The 21,612-nt window shown below is 40.0% G+C and overlaps 1 protein-coding gene and 1 pseudogene across 2 annotated transcripts in view; both read right to left on the bottom strand.

Moving 5' to 3' along the window:
- The window catches only part of LOC122215812 (SLX4 interacting protein), a 179,616-nt gene that overhangs the window by 138,323 nt on the left and 19,681 nt on the right, over positions 1–21,612 (bottom strand). For both annotated transcript variants that reach the window (XM_042931616.1, XM_042931615.1), the window contains exon 2: positions 19,624–19,679. In XM_042931616.1, coding sequence (XP_042787550.1) covers positions 19,624–19,650 — 27 coding nt within the window. In that variant the 5' untranslated portion in view covers positions 19,651–19,679. The remainder of the gene's footprint in view (positions 1–19,623; positions 19,680–21,612) is intronic.
- LOC122216709 lies at positions 19,355–19,451 on the bottom strand (annotated as a pseudogene).

Raw genomic sequence — 21,612 nt, 5'->3', positions numbered from 1 at the left:
TGTGTGTGTGTGTGTGTGTGTGTGTGTGTGTGTGTCTCCCCCTCCCCTGCTCACACTGTCTCTGTCTCTGTCTCTGTCTCTCTCAAGAATGAATAAACATTAAAAAAAAATCTTTTTAATAAAATAAAATAATAGCTATAATATTCAATATTTAACAGAAGTATTTCTACCTTTTGCTGTAATCATTCTATCTGTACATATATCTGCAGTATCCATCTGGAATGACATTCACCTCATGCTAACAAGAGTTGTTTCCAAAATCTGGAGTGATTTTCTTTTTCATGTTGGAATTCTTCATAATGAAAATGGGTCATTTTTTTAAATAAAACAAATCTGTTGCCTGCTTTTAAACAAAAGCTAATACTGCATAATGTTAACAGTAACAGAATATGAATTTGAGTTGTGGGCATATGGAAACTTTTCTTGTTTTGATTTTCTGAAGGGAAAAAAGAAGCATGCAAAGAGTACAGAGGTTATATGACATTGGTTTTTATTTTGCATCCACACTAGCTGACTACCCAGATTGTCCCCAATCTGAGAGGCAGGTTTGTCATCTTGGGAAGAAGCCAATCACTCTGGCACACAGGTGGAGCTCAATGATCCCACCCACTTCTCAAGGTTTCCCTAACTTCTTCCCCAAAACTAGGTCAGGACCTGAGCAGAGGCCTTAGTGGAGGGAGGACTGGCCAGTCTGTCCTTGGAATTCTAGCTCTTGGGCAGTTTTCTCTTGCTTTCACCTAACTACAGAGGCAGCAAGCCTTCTGCTCTAGGACTGACTCCTTCTCTCTCTCACTGTCCCTCTTCACACTCTCCCTCACCCCATCCATTTGGTAAGCCAAAGGAGCTCAACAATCTCTCCCTTGAGTGGGGCACCCACTTGAAGAAGGGCTTGGCAGAAGTGGCCTGCTTCAGTAAGGTTCTAAAAGGAGAACAGGACCTAAAACTGACCTTTAACGATAGTCTTCAATGCATCTTTTTCCCTACAAGTCCTTCCCTGAAAGACTTTTTTAAAGGGGAGGGCAATAAAGAACCAGCATCAGGAGCTGCAGGGTCCCCTCTTTAATAATTACATCTGCCCTGCCTATCTCCCAAGGTAGTGGTTTTACTGTGGCTAATAAAAGTTAACAATACAGTTAATTAAACTTTAAAAATTATAAACCACGTAAGTAGTCATATTATTACCAGACAAGGGCAATTCTAAACCAATCTCTTTACAAGACTGCACCTAGCAGGCTCTATCTTCTTCATCAAAGTATACAATTTTCAATAAGAGATAGCAGGCTTGACTTTACCATTCTGACTTGCAACCTGAGCAAATTCTTCTACTGTTGTGACTGTCAACAGTAAAGTGCAGTTGGCAGTGTTGTGAGAATTCAGTAGGTTAATATGTGAAAAACATCCAGTTCAGCAGGTAGTCAATAAACAGTAGTATCCTTCTTTTGCTGTCACAAAAGCTTTTAAGTATTTATTTTTGAAAGAGAGCATGAGCCCGAGTATAAGGAGGTGTGGAAAGGGGGACAGAGGATCCAAAGCGGGCTCCGTGCTGACAGTAGAGAGCCCAGTGCAGGGCTTGAACTCACAAACCGTAAGAACATGACCTGAACCAAAGTCTGAGCTGACTGAGCAACCCAGGTGACCCTATCACAAAAGCTTTTTTTTTTTAATTTTTTTTTAATGTTTATTTGTTTTTGAGACAGAGAGAGACAGAGCATGAATGGGGGAGGGGCAGAGAGAGAGGGAGACACAGAATCGGAAGCAGGCTCCAGGCTCTGAGCCATCAGCCCAGAGCCTGACGCGGGGCTCAAACTCACGAACCGTGAGATCGTGACCTGAGCTGAAGTCGGATGCTCAACCGACTGAGCCACCCAGGCGCCCCTAAAAGAGAGCTTGTAACAAAAAAGCCCACCCACCACAACACACTGGAACTTCACACATTAAGCTGCTGAAATGAAATACCTGAAGAGGGTAAGAATAGCCTACATAATTTTAAATTTGGTCTGCTTCCCAGCTGTATCTTTAACTTGATTACTAATAGCTAAGACTTCCTTAGTGAATGCTTACTAATTGCCAGGCACTGGGTGAGATATTTTTTATATAACACTGCTGTAAAAGCTGACACATTATCCCTATGTGGGAGAAAAGGAATCAGGATCCCACAGGTAGGGGGCACGTGGGTGGCTCAGTCAGTTGAGCGCTGAGCGTCTGACTTTGGCTCAGGTCACAATCTCACAATTTGGTTGATGAGTTCGAGCTCCATGTCGGGCTCTCTGCTGTCAATGCAGAGCCCGCTTCGGATCCTCTGTCCCCTTCTCTCTCTGTCACTCCTCCGCTGATCTCTCTCTTTCTCTCTCCCTCTATCTCAAAATAAATAAACTTAAAAAAAAAACCATCCCACAGGTAGGAAAAGCAATGAGGTCGACGTCACTATTATGCAATACTCCAATAAGAATTCCCTTCAAAGTAAAATCAGAAATCTAAGGAATACTGGTATTTTCAGAACCCAGGTAACCAAAATCAACAGTTTTAGTGTCTGCTTTTGTCATGGGCTATCCACAATAACACCCTAATAAGATCTCTTGTTATACTTGTAATATTTCTTAGAACTTAAACTGAAAACTGAAGGAAAGAACAAAGGATCTTTTGATTTGGGGGAGAATTATTAACAGTGCTGAAATTTGGAAAATTCGGTGTAAACACACGAGTGTTAATGTCACATGGTACCGCTCACTTTTTTTTAAACCAGCCTTCAACTTGCCTATTACTTAATTTAAAACTGTCAACAATGTTGAAGATGGGTGATGGGTACATTAATGTTCATTATACTCCTCTCCTTTGGTAGTTTTAAATTTTATTCCATAAAAAGTTCTTTAAGGTCTACACACACACATACCCCACACACTCCTCCCTGACTCCTGCAGTGAAAAAGACTGATTCACGTGAATTTTACACAAGACACCCTTCTCTGGATCATTTTAATTTTTCCTAAGAATAAACAGTCTAGTCACCAACCCAGTGAGGGGGCAGCGGCTCAGGAATGCACTGTCATGGCAGATGGAGAATCAGTCATTGTGGGAAGTGAAACAGACTCAGGCAGCATTGGAAATGATGCAGCAACATCTGATCCCATCAGGCCATCTTTAAAAAAACATTTCATCAGCTGTTAAAAGACTTTGCACAGTGTCTAGAAGCACAACTTGGTGACAATTAAAAATACTCAAGCTACAATTCAGTTTGTGTTGTTTCACACACTGGAGGAAGTATAAATGGAATGCTGAGTCAAAATCAAACATGCAGACTCAGAGCTGAGTCTTTGGAAAGTATTCAGTGTTTTGGAGTTTAAGATTTTAGGACAGATGCATGCTACTGAAGGTTGGGTCCTCTCCTGACTCACAGTGTCATTTGTAGAGCAGACATTCAGAAATTTTAGTAGACTGACATCCTCTTTGATACTTTCCTTGATTGTTGCAATATTTTGGTTTAATTACCATAACATATAAATACTGTGGGATATGAACAACCTTAAAACACCTCAACATGCATACCAACAATAAGGCAAGTTGCAAACTGTAAGTAAAGCCCTAATTATGATCATCCTCATCCCCACTAAGAGAACCTTCTCAAGGGCTAGATTATTCCAGCTACCTCCCAGATGCCCCTGAGGCCTCTTACAAACTTTGAAAACTCATTATTATGTTCTCTAAGAAGGCCTGTCTATAAGACTGCTAAGGAGAAACATTATGGTGAAGTCTCTAAATCATAAAATACTACTGCATAACTTCTGAGGTACTCTGTGCCCCTTTTTCTAACAACCGCCATACCCAAGGGTAGGTACAGGCATGGACAGCCACATATGTACTAAGTGACACTGCCCCTGTCCCAGTCATTGGAGCAAAGATGGACACCTACCGAAACTCACCTCCACGAGTTGTAAAATATATCCCTTGAGAGGTGAGGGGCCACCATGTTCTATCATGTGCATAGGGGAGCAGAAAGATACCAGCAGAGGGAGAATGACAAAGAAGACACAGAGATGATGGCTTTGCTTGTCAAAGAAAGGCCCATGGGGGAGCTACCTGGAAGCAGGCCCATGGGCAGTGGAAGCTTCTCCAGGCCTTTAGAAAGCTCAATGTTGGGATACTCTGAGGCCCTTCTGCTCCCTTATCATAAAGTAAGGACCCTTTTTCAGCTCTGGTAGTCTGCCAGCTTTGTTTCTTCTTCCAATGAACCTTGACTATCATCAGTCCAATAGAGTCCTTATTCTCTAAATAAGGTACAAAATTCTCTTGAGCAACTTTTCAGATCTTCATCTTCTGCTCTATAGGGATTCAGAGCTCCTCTGCAAAGGAGCTGGACTACATCAGTGCTCCTAAATGTGTTTTAAGCCCCCCTCCCCGCCATTCAATTCTGTGCAGAACCTCAACACATTAAACTGATAGGAGCTCGGCCACTCAGCTACAGCAGGAACAGGGATCCACCTCAGGCCCTCCCTGGAATGCAGCGTTTCCCGGAAACACTGCTGAAAACCCCAAGCAGAATGCTCTATGGGGCCCCTGGCTCTGCCTGAATATCTCATCCTCCGATCGAACAGCAGCTTAAAAGGGGCCACTCCACACGTTGCCCGAGAGAAGGCAAAAGACTAGAGGATGAGCACCAAGCCAGAACCAGTAAGTGCAAGCAAGGCAAACTGCCAATCACCGGCCAAGGCCTGAACCCAAGGCTTCCTTAGGGAAAGCAATCACTCCCAGTCCTAGAAGGAGGCGCCAGAAGGAAGCTGACAGCTCAGCGGTCAGACAGTGACATCCCAAAGAACACCCATGCCTCTGAATCAGCAAGCCCCAAAGACAAATAAACTGCTTTTCACTTCGGGATATGGCTTAAACGTAGTGGTGAGGAGGAGAAAAGAGGAAGTGAATAGGCAGCAGGCTGAGGTATAGAGGCTCCAGGCCCCAGCCCAGGCCCCCACAGCCTAGCTGGCCTTCCTTTTGGGGTTAACCATGATCCTTATGTGACCACAAATGGAAACAAAAAAAAGAAAAAAAAAAGCCTCCACAGAGACTTTTGTTTAAGGACATCGAGATCTAAAATGAAGAAAGCAAGCAGACCTAGAGAGAGAATGGCTCTTGAAAGCAAACTCCGGAGTTCAGACATTGCCCGGGGACTCATTAAATGGTATTAATGACTCCCACAAACACTAGGGCTTTGAACATATTTGCATAAGTATGTTATATGATTTCTCAACATCACTTTAAACTGAGGAATATCTTCTTCAGAATTATGAGCTTTTGTAAGAAGTACCTTGAGACATTGCTTAAACAAGCCTTCATTTACTTAACAACATGAAATACTGCTAGACCGACAGACCATCTGCAAAACTTTAAAAAAGACTAATAAGAACTCTGGCTTCTTTAAGAAGAAGTGCAAAATAAGTTGCTTCATGAAATACCCTGGAAGAAAAAATTAATCAAAATGATTACTTTTATGATGATGATAATATTACAATGTCTAATATTATTAAAAATGACCTTTATATTAATCATTTCATTTAACCCTCACAATAACACTATGATGAAAATACACACCATAATTAGTGCATAAGATGCTAATACTGCTGATCCAAGGAACACACTCTGAGAACCAGTGCTTTAGAGAACAGTCTTTCTCTCCTCTTACTCCCTTTAGTCTATGAGCTTTTAGGCCCATTTCACATGACAGTGGAAGCATGTGACCCAGTTCACCTACAGGTCCTGGCCCATGGGTGAGGTAGTATCACAGTCCAAAACAGCGAGACAGAATGCTGCCCACCCCACAGGGTTTTTTCTTTCTTCTAGACAAAAGATACTAGAAATGCCAAACAAGTCAGCTCTTCACAGACCAAAATACATGTTCAAATTAGTTCTTTTTAAGCATGTTTTCTAAATAGCAACAGTGTTCTAGGGATAATCCATAATACCAATACAGGTAAACAAACTGAATCGTCTTGTTTAGACTCCTGATCTCACAAAAATACCCTTACCACCAACAAAATGTGATTAAATACCTGAACATCTTCGTATTAGAATAAACAATAGGACCTGCGATTAATGTCTTCAACTACTACTGACTTTGAAAAAGGCCCCTATCAGGTAACATGGAAGAAAAAGAATGCTAACGCTTTCTGAGTGATGACTCTGTGCTAAGATGGACAATTATCCCAAAAGGGAGTTTATGTTAACGCTATTTAATTAACAGATGAATACAAAAGCTCAGAAAGAATAAGTCATTTTCCAAAGTGCAGGTCAATGTTAAGGCCCTGAATCAAACTCCGGCCTTTTTGTCTCCAACGCCACTAAGTTCTTTCCACTATAACATATGCAGAAAATTCCTCAAATAAAAATTTATAGAATCATAAAAATGTAGGGCAAGCAGGTCCTTAGAGACTCCCTAATTCAACACTTCATTTAAGAGATAAGAGAACTATTGGGCACCAGGTGGCTCAGTCGGTTGAGCCTCCAACTTTGGCTCAGGTCATAATCATACAGTTTGTGAGTTCAAGCCCTGCATCAGGCTCACTGCTGTCAGCGCAGAACCTACTTTGGATACTTTGTCCCCCCTCTCTGTCCATCCCTCGCTCATACTCACTGTCTCAAAAATTAGCAAACATTGAAAAAAAGAGAGAGATTAGAGAACTGTGGTAAAAAAAATCTCTGAAGATGGCCACTAACAATTCCTTACCTTCTCTGTATAAGCTCACCACTCCTTCCATCAAGAGGCAGAGTCTATTTCCTCTCCTGACCTTGTGAATAGCTGACCAATGAAATATGGTGGAAGAAACAGTTTTCTAGTTCCAGACACAGCCCTTAGGAAGCCTAGCAGTTTCCACTGGCATGATCCCCAGGGAAGTCAGCTGCCATGCCATAAGGGAGCTCAAGCTAGACTACTGAACGATGAGACATCCTGTGAACAAAGAGAGGCATCAGGGAGGAAAACCAAACATGTGAGCAAAGCCTCCTTGAGATTTCCAGCCTAGTCTGTATCTGAATGCACCCAAGACAGTGACCCCAACCAATGTCATGTAAAGCAGAAAATCTGCCTGGCTGGATTTTCTGACCCATGGGATCACGAAGTTTGGAGCTGGCTGGTTACACAGCTACAGATAACTGGAAAAAAAAAAAAAGAGGTTAACTGACCTGTCCAAAGTCAGGAATACCAAGGACTAACATCGAAACCCCCTGACTTCTAGCCCCGGCAACCTGTCAGTGTAGTCCATCATGTAAATGGACACACAAACAGGATACCGAACGGAATGACTGAACTATGGCTTTGCCATGACTTCCCATCAAAACAAATCTGAACACAATCACTGAACAGAAGTTGCCCGCAGTTTCATCTTACACAGTTTCAGTTACCTGCAGTCACCCAAAGTCAGGAAGCAGATGATCCTTCTTCTGACAACATGTAGTAGCTTAAGCCCAATAGTAGCTTAGTGATACATCTCTCACCTCACTTCATCTCATCATGTAGACACTTTATCATCTCACATCATCGTGAGAAGAATGGGTACAGTACAAGAAGATATTCTGAGAAAGACCATGTTCATATAACTTTTATTAGTTATTGTTATAACGGTTCTATTTTATTATTGTTCTCTCTTACTGTGCCTAATTTATAAATTTAACATAGGTATGTAAGTATAGTAAAAAACAGTGTATATATAGGGTTCAGTACTACCTGCAGTTTCATGCATCCACTGGGGGTCTTGGAATGTATTACGAGGGGTAAAGGGGGACTACGGCACTCATTTGTTCACAACTCAGCTAAGCAGGGCACTCTGACATCTCTGTGCTCTACTGACCTACTGCTATTTACAGTCTAACACAATCATTTCTCAATGCAAATCCTCCTGAGAATACGGAAGGGTGATCATCAGCCTTGTCTGTATCACTAGTGCCTAACCCAGGGTCTTGCAGGCCAGGATAAATGACAGTTTTCTAAGTGACACCTCACATATGAAAAGAATTAGACTAGTCCTCATTCCAAAGAACTATGAGACCAGGAACAAGTAAGATGCTGAGGCCAAGTCCCTCTACTATTGTACAGATTGTTACTGTTAAATAATCACCGAGGGCCATGACATTCATAAAATGTTATTTTTCTCAAACACTTTCACAGCATTGTCTTTTATTATAAATCTGATACTCGCAAGAAACCCTGTCAGACATATAGTGCTATTATTCCTATCTTAGAGTTGAAGAATGGTCAGAGAGGTAACAGGATTCACTGCAAGTCATCCAATTTTCACAAGTGAAACCACAATGTGAATTCAGGAAACCTGATTAAATGTCTGATGCTAATTTCACCTTCCAGAATCCTTTCCTCAAGTACCTGATGATCTAAATTTCACGAAGTACTACAAAAGAACCTAAAGCAACATGCATAGACTATAGACAACCAAAGAAATTTAGAACTAGACATGACCTCAATATTATCCACAACATATAGTGAATTTTCAAGTAATAAGAACTGGGATGTTAGGTCTAGCATATATGCCTTGCCAGCATCTATAGGGCACACCTCTGTGAAACAAATGGTGTAACATTCTTTTACATCTCAGACTACACTTGCAAAATACAGCGCATGCCTGTGTGAGTATGTAGGGTCACCATGAAAAACTCATTACTTGATGTTTCATGTAGTCTTACTGTCACATGCTACTCACATGCGACAAAGTGATATATGCAGTGGCCTAGCTTCCTATATTACTTAATCACGGGCATTCCAAGACATTACTACAAGAGGAGCTTTTAAAGGACAAGAAGTGAATGTTGTACATTCTTCCATCATACGGTTGACTAGACCACTGCACACACAGTTCTTTCAGTGGGATGTCCTTCACATGGAATCCCCAGGGGTTGTAGAATGCAAGAACACTCTGTAGTCCCCACTGTACCTCTTGACTCCTCAACCATGCATCCCCAAAATGAATGGTGGTGGTAACAATAAGGAAAGGGGAGTAGGAAAAGCAGGAAGTATAATAACACCATGAATTCAAGGACTTGTACCAGTCCCAACCAAACCCCCCAGCCTTTACTACTGGGACCAGAGCTGGGCTGGGCTCCCAAAGCTTTCCAAGGACAAAGAGAGGGGATCCTCACTCTCAACACATCACTTCCAGTTCCTGAATCTGGAAAGGAAGCACACTAGAGAGAGTCTTGTGTCACTCTAAGAATGTTTTCTCTGAGGCCACGTTGGATAGTTTGGGTTGCTGTGACTGTTTTCTACTGTTCCAGTTAATGGTGGTGTTTCCTGGTGAGGACAATTATAAGACAGAGCAAACTAAATATCCACAGGCATAACAGGCTCTGGATGAGAGCATGCACACGCCCCCGGGCAAACAAACACAGGCCTTTAGGATGTCATGACAATTTAGGAATGAGCCAGTGATTTTAAAAGCACTTTAATTGCTGTGTTTCCTTGAATCACAATGTCTACAGATGCACACACTTAACAAAACACAGAACAATGATGCCCTCTACAGCCTTCAGAGAGAATCCAAGGAACTTTCCGAGTTCTTGCATCTGGTGCTAGATCCTGACTTCACTTTTCTACCCAGAATTATTTTCTTTTACTAGAATAACATACAAAGTATATGCTTTGTATGTATGTTGGAAAAATTAAAGTATAAAGGTGCTAAACTAAGGTGCTAATCGAAATAAAATACAATAATGTCCAAACAATTAACATTATACTATACTGAAATAATTTACTTTCCTAAAAGACATACAGAAGCAAACTCCATACTGTCATTTTAGCTATTAACAGACTATTACTTAAAATATTTTCAAAGTGGAACTGTGGACTCCTAAATGGAGAAATAGGTCGAGATGAAATTTTTTAAAGAAAAGAAATATACCACAAATTGAGTATTACAACATTCCCTGTCTGGAACTGAAAAAAAAAAAAAAAAAAAAAAAAAACACTGGTAAGAAATAATTCTAAGCTCGAGTGACTTCCCTGTTCTCCATGAACCACGAGGAAAGAAACTTCTTATCTTTGTAATAAGGAAAGTGAGGGGTTATTGAGCACCTCTGAAATATTCCAGATTACTCAAGACCTGTGTGCATACAAAAGAAGTAGAGCAAAAGTCCTTCTTCTCAGGAAATGTGGCTGGGATAGTATGTTGTAAAACCGTGTGTGAACACATATATAAACAATTGGAGAACATATAGAAAACATAAGCTGCACACAGCAGTCAAAGGAACAAAGTGAGAGGATAATCAATGTGAGAAAAGTTTAGATTGTGTGTCAAAGGAAAAAGGAGTCATTAATCAAGCCTGAACAAGCTGGTAGAGACTAAGGAAGAAAAGGTAAGAGAGAACAAGAAGAGAGAAAACCACAGGCTAGGTCACTGCAGGAAATGAGAAGGCATCAGTTTCAGAGGAATAGGTGGGCCACGTTCCCAAGTTCCAAGATAAAAACATGGGTCAAAGTTAAAGAGGAAGAGAGAATAGTTATGAGAGTGCCTTAAATCTAGCCAGAGAGTTCAGATCAGATCTGATTAAACAGAAGGAATTACGCTGATCACTTAAGCAAGGAAGTAACATGATGAAAATGGTGTTAAGAAAACATTATCCTGGAACTTGTCTAGATAAACTGGGATGGCAAGACAGGAAAGGCATAGAGATCATCCAGAGACTAAGGTAGAAATAGAAACCACAAGGATCATAAAGGCTGAATTTGTAAGAAAAGAAGACAGAAGCAGCAAGAAAAGAAGTAAGAAGCAGGAATAAAGGACGAGGAGATATCATAACTGGACACGTCTGGGATGTGTGAGGGTAGTGTCGTGGACATTCAAACCAAAAGCCAGTTCAGAAGAAAACTATGACAAACTGAATTCTTAGTTTGAGGTTTTAGGGATCAGTGTAGGCAGAGATTTGATGGAGGCAGGTGGAAAGTTGAAATCGAAAGGAGGATGAGAAGCCAGGGCAGTACTTAAGCACTTTCTAATCATCCAAAAAAAAAAAAAAAAGAAGAAGAAGAAGAATAGACGATCTTATACACACAGGAAGGGATTGGAAAAATAAAGCCCAGAAACTGGGTGTCTGGCCAGAAAGAGAGAACACTTGGAAAAGGAAGTTTCATTTCAAGTCCAACAAGAACCCTGTTTCAAAGACATCAACACACAGAGCAAATGCCCTATTGAATGAGAAGGAACCGAAGAGCTTTAAGCCTGAGGCCGACTTAACTGGGTGACTATTGGTGAACTCTGAATTTTATGTCAAGTCTATCAAGCAATCAGGACATGTTTAGTTGTGACCACAGTTTCCTGCATGGCCAGTGTAACAGAACAGATAATATGCAACGGGGGAAAAAGAGCAGCCTACTTTAGTTGGAGCATGTCATCTACCACTAGGCAAACGCTTACTGGCTCTATGTCTTGAAAACTTAAAGCTCTCGCAAGGAATTGACAGAATTAAGAAGAAACTGGAAGGTGAAGAGCTTAAGTAATGGAGAAGAAATACAAAGGTACTTCTTTTTACCTTGAGAAGTTTCACAAAGACCAATGCCTTTCTAAAAACATTCCCAGGAATAAAGGTTACACACTCCTCCTTCAAATTCATTTCTAATAAAGAATGTAACCATTTAAAACTTCTGTGATTTATTAGGACACTTGAGTTTTATTCTTTCTTAAAATTTAGTATAAGATTCATTACCTAGAACTCAACTGGTATGAAAACATTTGTATAAATCTTTTTTTTCAATGTAATACACAAAATCAAAGCACCAGCTTTCAAATGAGTGGTGATGACAGTCAATACCACATTCTCCTTTAGGTAGACTAAAAAGCCTAGGACACAGAATTGAAGTGGTTCACTGAGGCAAGCCAGCAAGACAAAAGCCCATTTGCTATTCAACTTTCTCTCTTTCTCTAGAAGTTCAAAGAGCTCCTCTTCACTTTTACTTTTATTACAAAGAGGAAATTACTGTCAATTCTTGGACATATTTCTCTTTTTGTGGTTGTTCTAAGGAATGCAGAGACTAAGGTTAACTGAAATTCAGAGCGGTGCATAAAACTATAAAAGCTACAAAGGAATAGAAAGAAAAACATAGATAGTAAAGATGCAGGGAGATTTTTTTTAAAAAGTAAAATCACTCCTCTACTCCTAAACGTTAACAAAATCCTAAACTTGTTACTTTAGATTTAGAAAACGACTCAGTCTTCCTGCCCCAAAACTCCAGCTCCCCACCCTCTCCAGAATTAAAAAGTAGACAAATATCAACAGCAGAAGTAAAAGATTTAAGTCTCCTGGAGTGGGTGGGAAGGAGGAGGAGGGGGTCATTACACATTCTCTGTGAAAGAAGACAAAGCCAGATCCACATTCCAGGGAAATCTGTCTGGTCCGAGTTTTTCCTTAAATACAGATTGGCCTGTCACTAAGCCAAGCTCTGTAATCTTCCCAGGCTGCCACTGCTAGGGAAGCCAGGAATCCCTTCTAATTAATCAAGCCCTCCCAACAAAAATTTTCCCACCCACAATAAAGTAGATTGGGGGGAGGGGAAGCAGCAGAGCTTTGTAGCCAAAAGAATTCTAGACTTTGGTGTAATACCTAACTAATCCAAGAAAACAGATGCAGGAAGCAGAGGAAATGATCTACAAACAGAGACAGACAATGAAGTAGGAACCTTTCAAAGTACTGCTTTGCTGGAACCCAAGCTAAAAATTTTAAATCCTAAGATGTAATTATTATCAGGAGTGAGGCCTGGCAACATTACATACTTTTAAAAATACCTTTAAAGCAGGGGGTGGACCCATAAATTTTTCAGAAGCAAATACCATATATACTGACTTGACACTTTTAACCATAATTTGTTATTCAAATTTATTTTCTTCTTACTAAAGCTTTGTGTTTTTATGGATAAAAGCCCATGATTAATACAGTTTGTGTCCATGTCTATTTCTCGTTTCCACTTGCAAAGGAAACGGCCTTGCCTTGGCTTGCCAATTTATCCACCCTTGCAGCCAGTTTAAACCAAGGTAACTTCATTGAAAGCTTACTCTGACAAGAAGCAAAGAGGTGGGAGCATATAAGGATGCATGAATTGAGACCCATGGTGTCCAACACAGCTGCTACTAGCCATGTGTGCTTCCTCAACACTTGAATTGTGGCTAGCAGGAATTGAGATGTGCTCTAAGAGACATATTTATACAGAAAGACAGACATGGTCTGTCTTTTTCAGCCAGTCTGTCTTTTTCAGCCATGGTCTATTTTTCAACCCAGAAAGCCAAAAGTACATACATATATATGAAAATTTGTTTAATTCCTTTTAAATTTTACTCACTCAATTATGGATTATGGTAATGCATCTACACAGATTACAACTACTTATCAAAAAGAGGCCTCTTCTGCCCTAACCTGTCACTACCTTTCCCCAGCTCTCACTCACCAGGAGCAGCCACACTGAAAGCAGATATTTGATCTGGTATTTACTATCATATTTCTAAATACTATGTTATTACTATCAATTTCTCATTATTTCAGTTTCACATATTTTCTATTGAAAAGGACAGTGCTTACAACCCACCACCCACACATGTCCTTCCCCAGCCTTCCAACATTTGGAGTTCACAACGTATGGAATGTACCCTCGGTTCGAAGCTGAGCCATGTAGTGTACTGTGCTCGCTTTGCTATCTTGCATAACTTTTCATTCGCTTAGTTAAGAGCTGCATCATTTTTTTTGTTTGTTTAGCTTCCCATATTCTTATCACTAAATCATACCCATACTCTCTGACAGACCTAAAAAAACTCCTCTCTGTACCCTCAAATATGTGAGGTGTTTCAGCCTTTCCTTTCTTGTTGGAGATCTCTTTCGTGGAACCCTATATCCTGTGCCAATCCAACTGACTGTTTTCTAGGCAGAACACACTGCTGATCCTATGGGATTCACTTCACCTGCAAGATTGCCTGTTTCCCAGACCCTCTGTCTCACTCTTGCTCTGTTTACTCCCTCATTTTGGAAAATCCTTCTTAAAACAGAGCACACTCGAAGGAAATTGTTTTAGACTCTACATCTCTGAAAATGCCTCTGTTCTGCCTTACCTGTCAGAATGGCTAAAATCAAAAACACAAGAAACAAGGAGTGTTAGCATGGATGTGAAGAAAAAGAAACCCTCATGCTCTGCTGGTAGGGATGCAACTGGCAGGACCACTGTGGAAAACAGTATGGAGGTTCCCCAAACAATTAAAAATAGAATTGCCATATGATCCAGAAATTCTACTACTAGGAATTTACCTAAATAAAAAGAAAACACTATTTGTAAACATTAGATTATCATTTAATAACTAGTAAAAAAAAAATTAGATTTTTATAACAAAATTAAAAAACCTGCTCTAAGTGACATATATAGCTCAGTGCATCTGACAACCATCACATTTTTCAAGTGCTTATGGAATATTTTCCTAAATAGAGGAATTATGCTAAACAACAAAATGATTATTAGAAAATTCTCGGGATGCCTGGGTGGTTCAGTTGATTAAGTGTCCAACTTTTGATTTCGGCTCAGGTCATAATCTCAAGGCTCAGGGTCATGATCTCATACTTCCTGATAGAGCCCAGAGTAGGGCTCCACACTGACAGCAGGGAGCCTGCTTGGGATTCTCTCTCTCCCTCTGTCTCTCTCTGACCCTCCCCAACTTGCACACATGCACACTCTCAAAATAAACTTAAAAACAAACAAAAAAAAAAAAAAACCTCCCAAATACTTAGAAACTATATAATATATATTTTAATAACCCAATGATCAAAAATTAAATCACAGAAAGAATTAGAAAATATGTTTATTTGAAAAACAAAATTCCTTCTTTAACTGCATCTCTAACAAAATAAGGATACAATTAAACTAGTAAACATTTAGAGAGAAAAATTTATAGCTTTAAGCAAATATATTAGAAAAGGTTCATGATTTAAGCTTTCACCTTAAATTGGACAGAGAAGAGCACATTTGCTCAAACAGAATAAGAAAAAATTCCAAAAAACAGAAAACAAGTACACTACAGGAAAAAGAAAATCAAAGCCAAAAGATGGTTCTCTGTCTGAGAAGCCTAGTAAATAAATAAACCCCTAACAATACTAATAATCCCTCCTTTGGAAATGCAAATCAAAACCAAGTATCACCTCACACCTACTAGAATGGCTACTATCAACAAGACCAAGAGAAAGGAATGCTGGTGGGACTGTGGAGAAAGGGGAACCCTGGCTGGTGCATGACTGGTGGGAATGTAAACTGGTGTAACCATTATGGAAAACAGTATGCAGGTTCCTCAAAAAACTAAAACTTCAACTACCTTGTGATCCAACCATTCCATTTCTGGGTATATATGCAAAGGAAATGAAATCACTATCTCAAAGAACTATCTGCACCCCATGTTTGCTGCAGCATTATTCACAATGGGAATTGTGACAGCCTAACAACCTAAATGTCCATCAATGAATGAATGAATAAAGAAAATGTGGCATAAATACACAATGGAATACTATTTAGCCGCTTAAAAAAAAGGAAATCCTGTTTGTGAGAAATGGACAGACTTTGAGGGCATTATGCTAAGTGAAATAAGTCAGAGAAAGACAAATCACCTATGCTCTCACTTATATATAGAATCTAAAAACATCAAACTCATAGAAACACAGAACAGAATGGTGGTTGTCAGGGGCCAAGTAGTGGGGAAAACAGAAAGATGTTGGTCAAAGGGTTAAACTTCCAGTTATAAGATGAATGGGTTCTGGGGATCTAATGTGACAACAGTTAACAATACTGTATTGTATACTTGAAAGTTGCTACCAGAGTAGAGCTTTAATGTTCTTACATAAGAACAACAAAATGGTAATTATGTGAGGTAAAGGATGTGTCAACTAACTTTTTTGTGGTAAACATTTCACCACATATCAAATCACTGCCTTATACACCTTAAGCTTACACAATATTGTATGTCAGTAATATCTCAATAAAGCAGGGAGGAGAAAAAAATCACCCCTTTGGAAGGTTCAAGCCTGCTGGTCAGAATATGTGAGAGCCATGATAGTTGAGAGCTGGTATCCTAATGCCCAAGAAGGAAAAAAAAAAGGAGAGATGGGAAGAAACTCATTCCAGTTAAGCTCAGAGCTGTTAAGAACTTCAACTTTCAGTTCTTTGCACAATGCTTGACACATAAATAAGTACTGGATTTGTAGATATCCCCATATATTAATACTCTGGTTCACAATGGGTCAGTTTGTCCATAATTTCTTGGAGCAGGAACTATTCAGCAGAGCTTTCTCCTTCATTCTCTTGATAAACTGTAACCTTCATGAAAATGCAACTAAAAAGAAAAAGAAAATCACTGCCTGCAGACCAAGGAAGCAACATGGAAGCTTGCCATCAATCCAGGGCTTCAATAGGGGGAAGGGAAGGGAAGGGAAAACAGCAAGGAAAATACTGGAAAATACTAAAAACACCAACCTCGTGCCAGACTCCATTGTGGGTTGCAAAGTTGTACTACCCACAAGGTGGTGGAATCCCAAGCCATGAAATTAATACAAAGCCTGGTCCAAAACCACTGAAATGCCAGTGGCTCCAGCAGAAGTAAATTTGGAAGTGCTCAGCTGCACTACAGGGCTCATAGGTCCTTCCACCGTGTGTGTGTGTGTGTGTGTGTGTGTGTGTACGTGCGCGCGCATGCAGTGCACACGGACCATGTGCAGGATGTGACTGAAAATGAGCAATTAAAAAGTACACACATGAACACTGATCACCAATTTAGTCCGCACTTAGTATATAATAGTGGAAGTGACAGAATAATCTAAAAGAGGCTGAAATAAATTACTTTAAAATTATAAAGAAGATAAAAGGAGGATACAGAAACACATTTTTAAAATAGCACAAATATATATACATATATAAAAAAAGAACTGGTATAATTTGAATTAAAAAAAAAATAACCAGGGCACCTGGGTGGCTCAGTTGGTTAACCATCTGACTTCGGCTCAGGTCATGATCTCACAGCTCCTGAGTTAAGTCCCATGTTGGGCTCTGTGCTGACAGCTCAGAGCCTAAAGCCTGCTTTGGATTCTGTGTCTCCATCTTGCTCTGCCCCTCCCCAACTCGGGCTCTGTCTGTCTGTCTCTCTGTGTCTCTCTCTCTCAAAAATAAACAAAGATTAAAAAAATTAAAATAAAATAAATAACCAAACACAAATTCTCATCTGAAAAATGTAGTCACTAAAAATAAACAAGTTAAAGAGTAGATTAAATACAGATTAAATAGCAAAGTAAATACAGATGAGAAGATTTTAATGAACTGGAAGAGGCCCAATAAAAAGCACTCTGGGGGCACCTGGGTGGCTTAGTCAGTTAAGTGTCCAACTCTTGATTTGGGCTCAGGTCATGATCTCACAGTTCGTGGGTTTGAGACCCACATTGGGCTACACACACTCACAGCATGGAGCCTGCTTGGGATTCTTTTTCCCTCTCTCTCTGCCCCACCCCCATCCCTCTGTCTCTCAGAATAAATAAATAAACTTTAAAAAAAAGAAAAGAAAAAAGCACTCTGAACACAACGTAGGGACACAGAGACAAACAATAAAAGGCAAATGGCCAAGCAGCACTCATACAAGCCTACCAGAGCAGCATTTGTCGGAATGGACAATGCCTCCCAAACCACGTAAATAACAAGCCTAAGCTTCAGACTTCATAGTGAAATTGTAAAACCTCAAAGACAAAACTAAAATCTAAAGAGGACCCAGAAAGAAAAAATTTGATAACCAAGAAAGAAATCACAATGAGGCAGACAGCAGACTTCTGTAGTGGCTAGTTTCCACAGATAAGCCCCCACAATTCTTCCTTTCTCTATGAGCATATGCTGCTTCTTGCATCAAAAGCTGCTACTATCCTTGGGCTGGGCCCTTTGGGTGTGCTGACCAACGGAATACAGCATAAGTGCCACCTGAGACTTTTGAGCCCAGGCCTTCAAAGAACTGGAAAATTATACTTCTGTCTTCTGGAAACTTGCTCTGGGACACCATCCCTCAAAACTCAGCCACCATGCTAGTTGGTGCCCAAGCCACACAGAGTAGCCATGTGAATGAGAATGAAGGGACGCAATTAACAGCCCCAGGTGAGAGCCCAACCACGGTATCAGCTGACAGCTATGTGAGTACATCATCCTTGATGTTCCAGCTGAATGGAGTCCCCACATAACTGCAGCCCCAGCCATCATCAAAAAGAGAAATGACCCAAATGATACTGGGCAACCTGGAATAGTAAGAATGAAATGGCTTGTGTTTTAAGCCACTAAGTTATAAGGTGGTTTTAAATATCAGTCAGTATCTACAATGTTTCTCAGTTGCAATAACAGATTCCAGAAGACAATGGCAAAATATCTCCCAAGTGCTGAAGACAATAATGCTCAACCTAGATTTCTATAACCAACTTTCTAGAGTTAAGAGAAAAAATACATTCTTAGACAAACAGGGAAAGTTCACCACTTAACAATCTCTCATAAAAAGAAATACTACAGAACACATAGATACAAGAAATAATTGTAAGCAGTGAAATGTATAAGTATGTTGTAAATCTAATAAGCCATGACCTGATAAAAATAATATATAATTACAATATTAAGTAGTATCTGACCTGGCTAACTACTGTAATTTGCCTGTTCTGGTGTTTTTGTTTTTAAGTTTATTTATTTTGCGAGAGAGAATGTACGTGCGCTGGAGGGGCAGAGAGAATCCCAAGCAGGCTCTGCACTGCCCGCACAGAGCCTGTCGTGAGGTTTGAACTCACGAACCGTGACATCATGACCTGAGCTGAAATCAAGAGTCAGATGCTTAACCGACTGAGTCACCCACGTGCCCCTTTTTTGGTGTTTTGAATGTACTAAATGTAACACTAGTATAGAAAAGATGTCCTAAACAGCCAACACGGGTGAAGGCATCTCAGAGACCTTATACTATCACTTCTTCCCCTCTCCTTCCCTACCACCCCTCACACACAGTTCCCTCATCCCCCCACACTTGAGAAGGTCTCAGCCCCAGCCATCAAGAGAGACAGAAGAGAAACTTACAAAAATAAAACAACACAGAACGGCCAGGCAAGAGACCTCTGTACAGGCATTCACCCACCTGCAGCATTTGCTGCCTACCTCTTTATTTTCATCTGCTTTGTCATAATCAAAAATCATGTCACAGATATACAAACGTGAATAACAATTTTCAACATTAAGGACAAAGTTATGACCAAAAGGCATCTTACCTAGATTTTAAGCAACTCTCATAACCACATGAACTATTCATTTTCTCCTCTATCTCATTTTTAATTTTTTTCTCAAGGGAGACCAAGTTTAAAAATGAGGAAGCTTCATGAATTTGCATGTTATCCTTGTTCAGGGGTCGTGCTAACCTTCTCTGCATCGTTCCAATTTTAGTGTCTGTGCTGCCCCCCTCCATCTCATTCTTAACATGCAAATATTCAATCACCTAAAGTTGTCAGTAAAATCCCTAATTTAAAGAGGAGAAGGAAAGTTCAGGGCTTCAATTGTCAGTGCACACCGAACTCAGTTATATTAGCAAATGATTAACCATTTTAGAGAAGGCTATTAAGCGCTACTTACTTTAACAGCAAATTTCTTTGACGCCATGGTTTACTGATTCCAGAGTAATTACAGACCTTTAATGGAAAAGAAAAAGTTGTAAGTAAGTGTATAAACATCTTTTTCTATTTGGCAATATAAAGAAGAAAGGAAGACTGAATAATCAAATATCAATAAGTATTTGCAATTTAAATGTTTACTTATAACTGGTCCCAAAAATACATTAAATTAGTAACTTAAAAACCACTAACAAAGGAAAGCACAGACTCAGATGGATTCTACCAAATGTTTAAAGAATTAATATCAATGCTTCACATCCCTTTATTAAAAAAATAGAAGCATAGGGGCACCTGGGTGGCTCAGTCGGTTAAGCCTCCGACTTCGGCTCAGGTCACGATCTCGCGGTCCTTGAGTTCGAGCCCTGTGTCGGGCTCGGTGCTGACTGCTCAGAGCCTGGAGCCTGTTTCAGATTCTGTGTCTCCCTCTCTCTCTGACCCTCCCCCGTTCATGCTCTGTCTCTGTCTCAAAAAAATAAATAAACGTTAAAAAATTAAAAAAAAAAAAAAAATAGAAGCATAGGGCGCCTCGGTGGCTCAGTCGGTTAAGCGTCCCACTTCGGCTCAGGTCATGATCTCGCGGTTCATGGGTTCAAGTCCCATGTTGGCTCTGTGCTGACAGCTCAGAGCCTGGAGCCTGCTTCAGATTCTGTCTACCTCTCTCTCTGCCCCTCCCGTGTTCGTGCTTGCTCTCTGTCTCTCAAGAATAAATAAACATTAAAAAAAATTTTTTAATCAGCTATATCACTAGGGAGTTGTGCAGTTGGAAGAGCCTGCAACTCTTAATCTCGGGGTCATGAGTTTGAGCCCCACTTTGGTACAGAGATTACTAAAAAATTATCAACAAATAAAAAATTTTTTAAAGCAGGTATATTTCTATATACTAGCAATGAATAATCCTCAAATGCAATTAAGAAAACAATTCCAGGGGCTCCTGGGTGGCTCAGTTGGTTAAGCATCTGATTCTTGATTTCGGCTCAGGTCGTGATCTCATGGTTCAAGGGATTGAGCCCCCCATCAGGCTCTGCGCTGACAGTGTGGAACCTGCTTGTGATTCTCCCTCTCTCTCCATCTCTACCCCTTGCATCACTCTCTCTCTTGCTATCAAAATAAATAAACATTAAAATAAAAAGAAAACAATTCCATTTACAAAAGCATCAAAAAGAATACTTATAAAAAATTTAACAGAAGGATAATGAGATTTGTACAACAAAATCACAAAACATTACTGAATGAAATTAAAAACTTAAGCAAATGGACAGACATCTCATGTTCAGGCACTGGAAGACAATACTGCTGAGATAGCAATACTTCCCGAATTGATCTAGATTCAACACAATCTCTATCAAAATCCCTGAATTCTTTATAGAAATTGACAAGTTTATCCTAAAATTCATATGAAAATGCAAGGGATCTGAATAACCAAAACAAGCTTTTCTTTTTTTAATGTTTATTTATTTATTTTGAGAGAGACAGCATGAGCAGGGGAGGGGCAGAGAGAGAGGAGAGAATCCCAACCAGATGTGAGGCTTGATCCCAGGGACTATGAGATGACAATCTGAGCCAAAATCAAGAGCCGGACGCCCAACCAACTGAGCCACCCAGGCACCCCACCAAAACAAACTTGAAAAAGAAGTTGGAAGATTCACACTTCCCCATCTGAAAACTTACTACAAAGTTACAACAATCAAGACAGGATGATACTAGCATAAGGATAGAAAGATCAATAGAATAAAATTGAGAGTCCAGAAATAGACCCTTACACATTTATAGTCAATTGATTTTTAACAAACATGTCATGACAATTTAATGGGGAAATAGTCTTTTCAATAAATGGTGCCAGGACAAATGGATATCCATATACAAAGGAATAAAGGTGGACCGCTACATCACACTACATGCAAAAATTAACTTCAAATCAATGAAAGACCAAAATGTAACACCTTTAAAACCG

This window comes from Panthera leo, chromosome A3, assembly GCF_018350215.1.
Source record: "Panthera leo isolate Ple1 chromosome A3, P.leo_Ple1_pat1.1, whole genome shotgun sequence".
Classification (NCBI taxonomy): domain Eukaryota; kingdom Metazoa; phylum Chordata; class Mammalia; order Carnivora; family Felidae; genus Panthera; species Panthera leo.
The sequence above is the reverse complement of the archived record's forward strand: the minus strand, read 5'-3'. Positions and strand labels throughout refer to the sequence as shown.